This window comes from Arvicola amphibius, chromosome 18 (genome assembly GCF_903992535.2).
Source record: "Arvicola amphibius chromosome 18, mArvAmp1.2, whole genome shotgun sequence".
NCBI classification, from domain to species: domain Eukaryota; kingdom Metazoa; phylum Chordata; class Mammalia; order Rodentia; family Cricetidae; genus Arvicola; species Arvicola amphibius.
Genome location: NC_052064.1, coordinates 20,392,853 through 20,406,933, shown reverse-complemented (window position 1 = coordinate 20,406,933; position 14,081 = coordinate 20,392,853). Strand labels below are relative to the sequence as shown.

The 14,081-nt window shown below is 46.2% G+C and overlaps 1 protein-coding gene across 1 annotated transcript in view; it reads left to right on the top strand.

The window, feature by feature from the left end:
- Window positions 1-14,081, top strand: part of Ptprm (protein tyrosine phosphatase receptor type M) — a 670,047-nt gene that overhangs the window by 605,865 nt on the left and 50,101 nt on the right. The window contains exon 21 of the mRNA XM_038315433.1: window positions 13,865-13,962. Within this exon, the coding sequence (XP_038171361.1) occupies window positions 13,865-13,962 (98 nt within the window). The remainder of the gene's footprint in view (window positions 1-13,864; window positions 13,963-14,081) is intronic.

Below are 14,081 nucleotides of genomic sequence, written 5' to 3'. Positions count from 1 at the left end.
ACAGGAAACAGAACCGACCCCACACTCCAGCACCTCACATTCTGAGGATCAAATTCATCCGTGGAAATGGCATCTACGTGTAAGCTATTGATTGCTCTCAAGAGAGCATAGCTTCACGGTTAGGGAGGTAGATGCCATGGCATACTAGAGACTAGTAGATGCCAGAGAAACATAAAATTACCTCCTCCCGTACTGGCCTTGGACATGCACTGAGCCCACACAGAGTATGCCTCACTAGTCAGGTAATAAAAATGTAAATACTCCATAGTAAATTCTGGAGCCTAAACTTCACTTTCTCCTACATGGAGAAACGGGAACTGAACATCACTAAGAAGGCTTGGCACAGTCTTTAGAGACCATTGCCTTGGGAGAGTCAGCATCCAGACGGACCCTGTGTCTCATGCCCTTGGCTTTCTCCCTGCCTTCCTTATATTCAGAGACTGCTGCTGGCCATGGTATCAAGCCACACTGGCAGAGAGCACACAGGTAGATCTAGAAAAGGGACACCAGGTAGAAATGTCTGTGTCTATCGGGCAACACTGGGACGGCCTGGCAGGAACATTCTGTGCCTGTCACCCGGAGGAAGAGGACAGGTAGTGATAGAAGGTTGTCCTGAAGCAGGACATTAGAGGGAGTAACAGGGCTCATTCACTGACTCAGTGAGTAGTCCCAAGCAACTGGTCAATGGCCCACACCATGCGGATGCTTGGTAGAAGGGCGAGAATGTGTGAGTATACAAGACTTAGCCAGGTGAAAAGAAGAAGTCACGCTGGCCCCACAAGGCCTCTGCCCTGGGGAATACATAGCTGGCATATCCACAGTGACATGTCTGTCTCTTTCTTCAGGCAAGGAATGCCCAGCTCCTAGTTCATGGAACACTTTTCTTTAGGTATGTCTTCAGAAACAGTCCGACTCATGTAACTGATCTGACTTAGCATTGTTCCTGTTTGCACAAGTAGTTGCTCCCCGCCAGACCCTGGCCGCCCAGTGTGCCTTATTGAATTAATTTTGATTGCCATCCTTGGTCCATTATTTGAGAAATGAGAAGTCTGAAGCTTTATGACTCCAGAGATTTGCGTCCGGGAGCAGATGTCACTGTGGACATCATAGACATTAGAGTTACAGTGTCTAGAGGGACAGAGATCACAGAGCCACAGCCACCCACAAGTAGGAAACCGCTCCAGTGACTTCTTCCTGTCATGCCTTCCTCTTTCATTCTCTCTGTGTTCCAGACAGATGAGCTGGCTTCTGCATCCCTAGCTCAGAATCCACCCCCAGGCTCGGGTGTAGTCAACACAGGGCTCTGAAGAGCTCACACAACTTTCAGTGGCAGCCATTCTCGAAGTGGAAGGTTCTCGGGGCTCCAGTACCCATTCCACATACTTCACTGTGTAAAGAACCATTTGTCCCCCACATTCTGGCCTCTACGTGGCGATGACCACTTGAAATTATTCCCCAGTAGAATCGAAAGGGCTGTTTCCGCTCATACAAATCTCGGCCTTCACTGACAGCATTTGTTTCTCTGCCCCCAGCACCCCTGCGCCTAGCTTTTCACCTCTCACTTCTCGGTCAGTCCTGGTCTTGTTTCTCCTGGCTGAGTGGCTCCTACATCATCAGCCAGTTGCAGGTCATGTTATGGACTCATTTGTTTTGGCCTCTTTGAGACTAGTGAAACGTAGCACTCTTCAGCTTCCAACGCCAGGGCTTTGGGGGAAAAAAAAAATCATGTGATTTCCCAACAAACAGCGATCGCCAGACTAAGGATTCCAGCCACATCTACGGGAGGCATGCTGCACCGTGCACTTGTTTCTGACTGTCTTTGAATGCACAGTTGCGATGACAGTTCCTCCAGAAAATTACTTTTAACAACCCAAGTTTATATCCAAAGTCATTGGCCCAACTGACCAGTGGTCTAACTCATAGATGTCTCTCGGGCCTGTATTCCTAATAAACCCGCACTGAGAACACTTAGAGACACGTTCAGACTAAAAAGAATAATGATAAACAGAAGAATGAGGTCCCAGCCACTTATGGCCTTATGGGATGGAAGGATGTCCCGAAATAATGGGGCTTAAGCTTAATTCAACCAGAATAATGTAAAGACAGGTGATAATCATGCATAAATGCTCTTTATTTGCTTGTAGTTTTTTATTTTCCTTTTACGTTATTTTGGTATGGTTACGGAATATAGTTTCTATCTACATATGCATTGCAAAGTAATCATACCAGGGTAGTTAGTCTGTCCATCATCCCAGATACTTACCATCCTTTTGTGGGAGGGATATTAAAGATCTTATGCTATAGCTATCTGGAACACACAGCCCGTGTTTATTACAGCATCTCTGATAATGGCCACGATACAGAACCAGTGTGTCTATTGACAAATGGATGCATTTCTGAAAATATAATATTTTAAATCAGTCAGACGCAGAGAGATGAACATTACATGCTCTCTCTTACACACTAGATTTTAAATCATTCCATCAAAGGCTTTTTAAATCTTTCAGAAGAATTTAGGTTTATGTCTCATTTGAAGTTAAAAAGACACAAAATACCAAGTTTTAGAATTGTTAAAACACACACACACACACACACTTTTTAATTTCCCAGTCTATCCTCTTTAATTTGGGGGGATGTTTAGTAGAAAGAGTTGGAACTTGAGGAAGAAATGTATTTAAGTGACCTCTGTCCCTACAAGTGGAAACCTGTCTGCAGCAGAAGCCACCAACTGTGTGGACCGCTGAAGAGAAAGTCAATACCATGTGGCAGACCTACTCTCCTAAGGGACATTTAGTTCAAGAGGGGATTAAATACATAGATACTTGAGGTCCCTCTTTTTTCCCAGGTTTATCCCTTTGAAATGAGAGTTGTAACTTCATTTCCACATATGTTCCATGGTGCTGGCTTTCCTGGGCCTCAACACCATGCACCCTTACAGAGCCAAGCCGTTCCTTTGAAATACGGGGCCATTCAAAGCTCAACAACCGGCTTCATTTCTCTGTAAATGCTGGGCTCAGCACAGGGTCACAAAGTCGTCAGTGACCTCGGTCTAACAGTGTGGAGCTTTTCTTGGGGTAGTACCAGGGTGGCTACTTTGTGGGGTTACTGTCCAGCCCGGGACTTTCTTAGACGGTTTATCTGCCCTGTTTGGTGGGTTAGGAAGCAATGAGCTCCATTTCAGTTTCCTGTGTCTCTTGTCTTCTCATCTAAAATTCACTGCTAGAAATTTCCCGATGCTGGGCCTTACATCGCCATAGAGCGTTTGAGAGTACCTGCCCTCAGCGACGTCTAGGGAGCCAATTTATCTCCATTTTATTCATTTATTAGATTGATTCTCTTTTTGTTAAATAAAAGAGGATCCCACTTGTGTACTGAGGAAGGCTTCATGAAAGAGGATGGAAACTAACGAAAGCCTTTATTCCTTTGGCAGCCGCCCCTAAAGCAGGTGAATGCAGGGTTTTCCCTCCACCGTTCTGTGTGACAGAAGGCAGCCAGGTCCTCTGGGCTGCCAAACCACTCCACTCGGAGCGCTGTTGTTCTGTTTCTCTCCTTGATCATCTTCTCCCTGCACAAGTACCTGGCCTCAGTCTCTGAGAGGTCTCTCTGGAGACCAACACTGGTAAAGACTCTGGGCCACAGTCAGTAGGAGGCTCTTGTGTTGTGGATACATGTCACATGCTTCCCGTGGCTAAAGCACTTTGTCCTGTGCCCCCTCCCAGTTCCCCCTGCACATGGCATGCAACCTGTGCCAGGCAGGGATCAGGGACCAAAAGTCCCAGCAGAAGCAATGCCAAGTACTGCCTTGTAGACAGATTGCTGCTATCCGCCACGCACCACCCCTTTAATCCTTGCCTGTGGTGCAGTTGGTCGTCAGGGGCCCAATCTGTACCAGATCTGCTTTGCCTGTCTCCGCCTTCCAGATCAAGTGCTGCAGGAACCTCTGCATTCCCAGTCCCAGGGTACCCCTGCAAGCTGAAAGGGCTTGTTCAGCGGCTGCAGAGGCATGATTCTGGAACAATGCTGAGTGTAGTCCGAAGAGAGTAAATCCAAGTAACGATCTGCGTAGATGGAATTCCCAGAAATGCTCTGAGACATTGCAATACCGAGTTATGTGAGCAGTTCTCCACCAGTGATTTCACTCCTAACTCTACTTTGCTTATACAGCGTGGTCAAAATCAGACCTTTGAATGTTGGCATTAACATTCCGTCTGTATACACACATTCTTTGAGTCAGTAACTAGTCCAAGACACCCTCCACCCTGAGAGGCCTCGAAGGAGAGTGGTTACTGTATAATAACTATATGATTACTGTATGGTAATACAGGTATTAAAGAGTTAGAGTGTTTGGCTTGAAAGCCAACTTTGCCAACAGGTTACTATGTGGTTACCATATGGCTGCAAGATGGTTACTATAGAGTTAGAGTGTGTAGCTTGGAAGCCAGAGGTTAATATATGGTTACTATGTGCAGTTACTATATGGTTACTATACAGTTACTATATGGTTACCACATAGCTACTATACCATTGCTATATGGTTACTATACAGTTACTATATGGTTACTATACAGTTACTATATGGTTACCACATGGCTACTATACCATTGCTATGTCGTTACTATACAGTTACTATATGGTTACCACATGGCTACTATACCATTGCTATACAGTTACTATACAGTTACTATATGGTTACCACATGGCTACTATACCATTGCTATGTCGTTACTATACAGTTACTATATGGTTACCATATGGCTACTATACCATTGCTATATGGTTACTATATTGTTACTATATGGTTACCACATGGCTACTATACCATTGCTATACAGTTACTATATGGCTACTCAAACAAAAGGTAGATGGCACCCGAAGATATCTGGTTTCTTCTGACCTACACACACACACAAATGTCAGGCCCACAGGTATCCACAAACCCCCCCCCCCCGCAAACACATTTAAATAGGCATGTATCAAAGAGATTACATATGCTGTGTGCTTGTTCGGACTTTAAAGAATTTATTATTTTTAATTGACTAAATGGAGTAAAAACTGAGTTACTAACCTAAATAAGAGCTGAAGCGTTATAACTGCAATCACAGCCAGCTTCTTCTGGGGATGTGTTGATTGTTGTGGGAGATGCTCCTGTACAGTGCAAAGATTTGTCATGTGTATTGGTTTAGTAAAACTCTTGACTGGCCAGTAGCCAGGCAGAAAGTATAGGCAGGGCAACAAGACTAGGAGAATTCTGGGAAGAGGAAAGGCAGAGATGCAGTCAACAATAAGACCTAGAGGAAACAAGATGAGAATGCCTTACTAAGAAAAAGTACCACGTCACATGGATAAACAAGGATGAGAATTATGGGTTAAGTTTAAGAGCTAGTTTTAATAAGTCTGAGCAATAGACCAATCCGTGTATAATTAATATAAGCCTCTAGTGTTTATTTGGGACTGAATGACTGTGGGATCAGGTAAGACAGAAAGGTCCATCTACTGTGTGTGTGTGTGTGTGTGTGTATAAGTAAGTGACTTATACACATTTATAACTTGCTCCTAGTTAAATCCAACTAATCCTTTCACTGTTGAATTAGAGGTTCATATGTTCTCGTGACACCCAGAAACAAAATAGTTGAGGCTAGTAAAGAGAAAACCATGAATCATTTCATTTGCATTTCAGCCTAAAAGGAGAGGTGAGGGTGAAATGGACAGTCAGCAAGTGGCCAGTGTGGTGTAGAGGAAAAGAACGACTGAATGGTACAGCAAGAAATGTGGGCCAAGCTTCGTGTGTGAGAATAACACACATTCACACATCAGGTGCGAGAGTAGCACAGGTGCACGCTTCAGGTGCGAGAATAGCACAGGTGCACGCTTCAGGTGCGAGAGTAGCACAGGTGCACGCTTCAGGTGTGAGTAGCACACATGCACACTTTGGGTAGGAGATTAATACGTGTACACTTCAGGTGTGAGAGTAGCACACGTGCACATTTCAGGTGTGAGTAGCACACGTGCATGCTTCCGGTACGAGAGTAACACACGTGCATGCTTTCGGCATGAGAATAACACATGTGCATACTTCGGGTTTGAAAGTATCACACATGAACACTTCGGGTGTGAGAATAACATATATGCAAGTCCCTGTAGAAGTTTAGAATGCAATCATGTATGTGCTAGTCAGAGTGAGCCATGGGCAGGAGAACCATTGTGTGGAAGTCGCGTGAATTTATAAAGTGTCTGACCTCGCTGTTTAAGTCACAGCTTCTGATGCTGCTTCTCCAAAGGTGTGTTTTAATATAACTTTGATGCCCAGCTCCTTTACTTGTGCGCTCACTGCTTAAAATTCCAGGGGACTGGTGAACAATAGCCCCTTAGTTCTAGGCAGGAAGAGGTTTTGCTTTGGTGCTGGGCTTTGAAATCAGTATTTTGTCACGCAATCATGCCCGTTTTCAAACTCAGCTTAACTCGGATACTCTCCAGTTTTTTTCCCATCACAGAATCACTCTGCATTAGCCTCTGGTGCATTATGGGCTTTCCTTGTTTCTTTTAGCCGTTTTTCTCTTTGAGTTCGGAAAGTGAGCAAATCGGACCCCATGTACCCAGCCATCTCAGCATCGGCTTTTTTTTTTCCTACAGCTGAAACCAAAGATTATTCATAAAATTCTACATTTTGCCGTAAGTAGCCTCAGGGGAGAGCAAATGCGTCTATCAAATAAGTGATGTTAAAGATGATTAACGCGAAAGCCAGCTGTGCCCCGTGTCACCGTTATCACTTCAGTCTGTGAAGCACAGTGGGCCCATGTTACCTTTTGCATTTGGCTTCTGCAAAAATGAAAAGCTACTAAATATGAAATTATGAGTCTGAGCGTTGTGGCAGTATCACGCTGAAAAAAAAAAACGGCATAGAGTTTTGCAGTAAAAACTTACTCGGGAGCCACTGAAGGGATGTCTAATCTCTGGCTGTTGAAAAACCGACTGTATAATACATATTTTAGTTTATCACCAACAGCAACAGTACCAATAACAGAGCAAAAACGTAAGGCCGCTTTTATGTAGGCAGCAGGAGCTTTACAATTAATGCACAAATCCCAGGCTTGGCTCCTCGCACACCCATGCTGCACCCTGCATGGTCTTCGGTTCTGATGGCATGAACCTGTACCCAAAGAGCCCACCAAAGCAGAAGCTGGGCCCAGCGTCAGCCAAGTACCGTGGATTTATCTGTAGCTTTGCCACCTCAGGGTCCTGCCTCTTCCCTCTGTCCTTGCGCCACCTCTGTGACCCCTGATCCACACCACAGCAATCGATCGTGATGTGGGACAGCCCCTAGCAAGAGATCTCCACCCATTCAAAGGGTCTTTGAATACCACAGTGTTTTCCAAACTCTATCCATCTCTGGTTTTACAAATACTGCCTTTTCTTTTATTTTTTTAATTATCTGTTTGAAAGATAGAAAAGAGAGGGAGATCCTGTGCAGATCAGAAGGCAAGTTTTGGAGGTCTTCCTCTCTGACAAGCATGTCTCCATTGCTTTGTGTCCTGTGCTGCCTTCTCCAGGCTAGCTAGCTGGTCAGCAAGCATCTGGCCAGTTCTCTTGTCTCCACTTCCCCTGTCCTAGGAGTTCTGGGATTACAGATGTGCACCACTGGGTTCCCAGGATTGAATTCTGGTTGTCTGTCTGGAGTGGCAAAGCACTTTTTCCACACCGAGCCACCTCCCAGTTCCAAACTTCTCTGAATAAGTGTGGCTCACGGTGATGCCCTTGTTTGTCACGATTTTGTGTTCTCTCTGTCGCTGTATCTTGCGAGCCAGTTTCCTCTGTCTCCTCGAAACACTGACATGTGTCTGAAATATGCAAGAGGTTCAGATGATCCTCAGACTCAGTCCCATATCTGCTCCTCTCAGCCCTCTCTGCCTTCCCTCCTATCCTCTTTTCTATGGTTGCTGACGCCAGGTCCCAGGGACGGCTGAGCCGCATCGGTAGGAACTGCCACAATGCAGTTTCTACCCTGGATCTACTCAGACCATCCACCACACCCTCTCCTACCCAGGCATGGGATCCATCGGGTCACTTGTCTCCCCCCTTGTGTGTCTTTAATATCTATCTTCTCTCCATAAGCTCATGATTCTTCCAGAAAGCCCATCTCTTCACAAGAGAGCTCCTGTGTATCCCCTTCCCCTCTCAGGTGTTAACACAACTGCAGGACATTCCACCTTGACCAGGTCTGCTACCCCAGCCTTCACTTTCGGTCTTCTTTATCGGGGTCATAGTTAAGGTTCAGCGAAGCCTTCGGTAGCAGATTTCTGCTTCTGCGCCAGTATGATATCCCTCCGCCCATGCTCCAGTATGATATCCCTCCGCCCATGCTCCAGTATGATATCCCTCCGCCCATACGCCAGTATGATATCCCTCCGCCCATGCTCCAGTATGATATCCCTCCGCCCATGCTCCAGTATGATATCCCTCCACACACATTATATACAGTTTGGCCCATTTCTATTTCCTGCTCTCCAGACAGCCTTCTTATATCCCCAAAAGAAAGTTTGAAAACTTTTATATGGCTCTCTTTCAAAATTTTGAATTTAGATTTAAAACTAAGGACATGCAAGATGGCTCATTGAGTAAAAGCATTTGACTTTAAACCTTGGAGACCTGAGTTCGATCCCCAGGATGCACATGATGGAAGGAGAATATTAGGTTTCACAAGTTGTCTTCTGACTTCCATATAGCACGCATACACATAAAAATAATTTAAAACGTAATCTTTTCTCAAGCCTGTGAGCTTATCGATTGCAGGCAGGTAGTATTACATATCTTCTCAGACAAAATGAGGATCTGTGTAACTAGAATGAGTATTTTGTGAGATATGTTAGATATATCTTTCCTATCTTATGCAGATTAAAGCAAATCAAATCTCCAAATCTAAAAGAAAACACATGAAACCTTCTCCTTCCATTTAATGGAAGAAAATGAGGCTCCCTGTAAGACATTCTGGTTCCACTTAAGATAATCATTATAGCTTCTTCCACTTCGGGAGTGCTGGACTCAGGGCATCCCACAATACCAAGTTTGACCCTCACAGCAAGGTCTCTGGAAAGGCAGGGAGCCTGCTTTTCTGGGGTAAATATTCCAGCTGTATTTTTTTTCCACTCCCATAGTTTTTACTCCTGGGCAATGCCCACAACTACACTGATATGACCAAAGGGCTTGTTTAGTGCTAGAAAGGCAATTACACATGCAGGCTTCTTGGGGAGGTAGCCTTCTGAAAAGTCCACATAGACATTAAGCACTGGGGCAGTAAAACTAGAAAAGCCATCCACGGTGCCTTTTCAAGGTCTCTCTGTCTCTGAGGCTCTGCGGAGCTCAGTTGGAAGTTGTCCTGGAACATGGGCCGTACCGCACCTGCTTGGGGAGGGCATGCGCCTGGAATCATCTCTTCCTTAGACAATGACAGGCCTCTGTAAAGAGGGGGAGGCGCTGGTACTGCTCATCCTGGCTCCCCATTATTGCTAGGAGAATCCCAGACAAAATACCTAGCCCCCAAACCAGGCTGAGGCTGAACTGGTGCTGTGGGGGCTGCTTCCTAGACCTCCAGATGATTCACAGAAGGAAACTTCCCAGGAAACCACACTGTCCCCATGAGGGTCACTAGGTGTTGTGTCAGTTAAGGGTTTGGAGCAGCGGCCCAGGAAAGAGGCGATTTCTAGATCCTGAATTGAAACACGTGTGAAATGTGGGCTCTGACTGACACACGGGGAAGGGTCCAAAGAGGCCTGGGAGAAACAGGTTTGGCGTTGTGCTTTAAACCTATTAGGAACTAGCAAACAGGATAGTAGCAGGACCAAGTTTGCTGGTTTTCACCGTGTGTGTGTGTGTGTGTGTGTGTGTGTGTGTGTGTGTGTGTGTGTAGGGGTCGCTAAGGGACAGGGAGCGGGTTAGGGGTAAGAGCCACTTCAGCATTTTATGTGTAAGGGCTGCAGCCATCAAAGGTACATAGGTGACCCCGAAGGGAGGGAAACAGGAAGCCTGTACTCTGGGGAAACTCTAGGTGGCTCTGAAGAGCTGGCGACTCACAGAAATGCCTGCCTGAGCTTGCAGTCCTTGAGAAGGTGAGCATTTTTTCTGCCTCAGCAGGAGAGCAACAAACAAGCTAAAGTAGAAAACTGACCTGATGCTAAGCCACTCTGCAAAGGGTTTCTCTGTGTGGGCACCATGGGTTTTCCGGCTGTCTTCCCCTTGTAATTATCCTGGAAGCTTGCTAAGTGATTCTCTCGGTGGCCCTGGGATGGACCCTTCAGCCTCTCCACTCTAGTCTTCTTGAGGCTGAATGAGGAGGATGGGGATTTGGAGGCCAGCTGCTCTTGGGAGGAAGGAAGGAGGGAGGGAGGGAGCGAGGGAGGGAGCGAGGGAGGGAGGGAGCGAGGGGGGGAGCGAGGGAGGAAAGGAAAGACAATCTCAACTCCACGACCTTCTAGCTGTGGGATCCAGTCACTTACTGTGCTTCTCAGAACCTGGCTGAGATCTGAGGGCAGGGGCAGGGGCAGGGACGGTCGGTCTGGTTTCTTAGGATGGTGAATTTTAAATTTAATGAGATAATACACTTAAAGTACTTACAGCAGTGCCTGGGAAGTAAAACTCCCTCAAACGGCGTTAAATTTTATTCTGTGTATCCTGGAGCAGCATTGATATTTATACCTTGCTTTTAAAAGCTCGAATAAGGCACTGTGAGTGTTCAGAGGGCCTTGACTTCTCAGCAGCTCTAGTTAACAGGAAAGCATGCTGTATAGAAATTCAGATGTGAAAGGAACACAGTGTAGGTTGCCTACCAGGGTTTGAAATTATAATTTGTAATATCCCTCACCTCCCGTGAACTAGAGAACTCATCTTACACAACAGAGCCCATCCTGCAGTGTCTTTCACTTGGGCTTTTGTTTGTATCTCAGCTTCCTTCCTGTGTCCACGTTCTTTGCGAGGCCGGGTGGTGGTGAGTGGCCCCTCCACACGCTTCCTTCTCAGTGCGTGCCAACCCAAGTGCGGGAAATGGAATGTATTGCTGATCTGCTGCTGTTGAAATTCCTAGACCTTACCGGTCAGATGACATCATCTGGCAGGAGGATAATGGCTGAGCTTCCCCTTCCATCCCATTGTGTGAACGGCTGTGAATATTCCACCACAGCACATCACAGTGGCCTCCACTCAGCCAGAAGCAGTGGAAATCCCATGCGGGGCGGCCAGTCACACCTGTTCAGAATCTGAGAGAGATGGCTTGCAGAGCCCTTTCTGCTGTTGTGGATTCCCCATCCACGGACAAGCCCTTAGAGAAATTCCCAGTGACCCTAGAGATTCCCAGGCCTAGACTCATCAATAAACTGAGAGCACTGCTCAGTGGAGATTGGCTGACAAGGAAGAATTTTCTTTGACCACCAGGGTAATAGGCTGAGCTAAGTTGCCAAGCAAAGCCTTGGGCAGGGAAGCTTGGATCCGTGCTCTGCTTAGAAGCCAGGAGCAACAGTTCCATGTCAATGCCCCAAGGTAGTCCCTGAGGACTGAGTGATAAGCCCCCTGGATCTGAAATGAGCCCCCCTAAAGGATGACCCCCTGCCAGAACTAGAAGAGGGAAAGACCATGGCTCCTCAAGCTTCTGTAGATGGTCATAGAAGCATAAATTGAGAGGGAAGTCAAAACCAGTACTGACAGAATTCCTCATGTGTACACAGCCTTACACACACACACACACTTTCTCACACTACTGCGTCATAGGCATTCTATAAAGAAACGCACTAACATCAGATATCGTGTTCCCCCCATGAGGGAAAATTTCAATTAAATAATCACAGGGTGTTGCTTGCTATGAAGGACTAAGCAAGAGGTACTTTGAACAGCACAACAAAGGGTCATGGTCTCGAATAGCCTGGGAAATCTCCTGGGGGCGTAGATAGGAGAGCTCGAAGATGTTGAAACCCTTGACTCATCCTTGACTGTAGCCATGGTTCTCAGAACTGTTTCTCCAGGTTTCGTCAGAGGCCTGTGTGCCTAACGAGGCCACTGCCCTGGTTCAGGGCTTTTTCCACATTGGGAAGGCTTTGCATGGAGATAGACTCCATGCAGGATTTCCCTCCTGAATAAGTAACAAGCTGTTAAGTACACAATGAAAGCAAGGGATGGGTGACTGATAGAAGCTGATGTTTCCGTGTCCCTCCTGTAGCCTGAGATTAAAATCACCGAAATCTCAGACTCTGCAGCAGGAGAATGGCTGAGATGGCTAGTGTCACTTCCATGTAGTGGTGGCATGTATATCCCCATCCCCAAACGGATTCGACGCAGACGTGGGGCAACTGAGCCCATTTTTGTAAGAGTGTAGGGCTATGTTCTCTGCACAGCATGGGGAGAATGATAGTTTGTGTGCCAGGGGGCAAGGGGAACAAGCTGGACAGCTGGAACAGGAGGCTCTACACCATAACCATTGCCAATTGGTCCAGAGGAGTGGGGTGACTGAGGGGACCCCTCGGCGTGCTGCCATTACTGCGACCAAACATGCACAAGAGATGAACATTAACAAATGCATCTTGTTTCCAGTCTGTTGCTTTGTTGTCTATCAAATGTTTGAATTCCATGGGTCCTCAAAATCACCTTGAGAGCTGTTAGGGTACTCATCTAAAGATGCCAACACTGAGGCTCACAGCAACCAAGTGATTTGTCACAGGTCACACACTTCAACTTGAAACACCGGCAAAGTAAATAGCCCCTTGGTGTCAAGATCCTACGGTACAGAAAGGTGGCGGGTCTAAGCGTGCCTGAGCATCCGTGTGCCTCTCCAAAAGCCTTTAACCCTGCATTTCTCGCATCTCCACGTATTTTTTTCTTGTCTTCTGTTACTATCAGTTTTATTGCCTCGAGTATGCATGGTCTTGAGGCACTTTGGGGTATTAGTTTTTAAGCTCTGGTGAATGGTGCCGCAGTCGTAGGCAGCACTAACTGGACTCAATGAGTTGTTTTCTAAAAATAAGTGAGGAAGAGGAATAAGACATGGGGGAGGGAGGGAAGCTGTGTTAAGGGGCAAGGAGAGTCGGACAAGATGGATATTATCAAGGTACATTGTACGCATGTAAAAAAAAAAGTTTGGATTAAAAGAACATTTAAATTTCACCTTTCTGCACCTGTGATATCAGCCCTGGCATTTTGTAACACATATCCCGCCCCCACAGTTTTTTGTTTTGCCTTTTGTTGTTTGTTGCTTTTGAGGGGATGGGAGTAATGCCAAGCCACAGGAAAGAGTTCTGAATACTCAGATCTCAAAGGGTAAGGTAGCAGGTGCCTGGCCACACTCTGCCATATTCCATGGGATGCACCATGGCTGCCTTAGACCCTTAGCTTCTCTCTCACCTTAAGAAAGTCATGTGGAAAGAGAGAATGGATTAATTTGACTGATGGCACCAGAGAAGAAAAAATATTAGAAACAAGGAAAGGCCATCTCTCCTACCGAGGCTCATTTCTTCCCACGTTTCACTTCCCTGGGAGAGCTGCCAGTTGTTAGCAGCAAGAGTAATGTCGGCCGCTCTTTTAAATTCCACTCTGGAGTATTATGGAGATAAATAACTAAATGATGGAGAAATCACTTTCTTTCGCGGTAGTAGTTTAAGAGGAGTAAAGAGAACTCAAAATGCAGATAATATTGGGAGACATGAAAAAAAAAATGTCAGCCACGAATGGAACATTGGCTCTCGCTGTAGGTACAGTTTCAGAAGGAGTTCCTCTCTGTATGGCTGCTGTCGAGAGGCATCTCGCTAAAAGCAAAGGGGGTGGATGCACAGGCTTCTTTGAAGTCCCAGCAATGCTCCAAGGGGAAATGACGCCTCTGTTCTGTTTTTCCCAGGGCCCATGCAGGAGACCATATATGACTTCTGGAGGATGGTGTGGCATGAGAACACGGCGAGCATCATCATGGTGACCAACCTTGTGGAAGTGGGAAGGGTAAGCCAGCCCATCCATCGCACATGACCTTTAGTCCCTTTTTGGGTTAGTGATCCAGAGGCATGAATCATGCTCTTGAAGTATTGCATATACTCCAAAAGAAAACTTATCCACCCAGC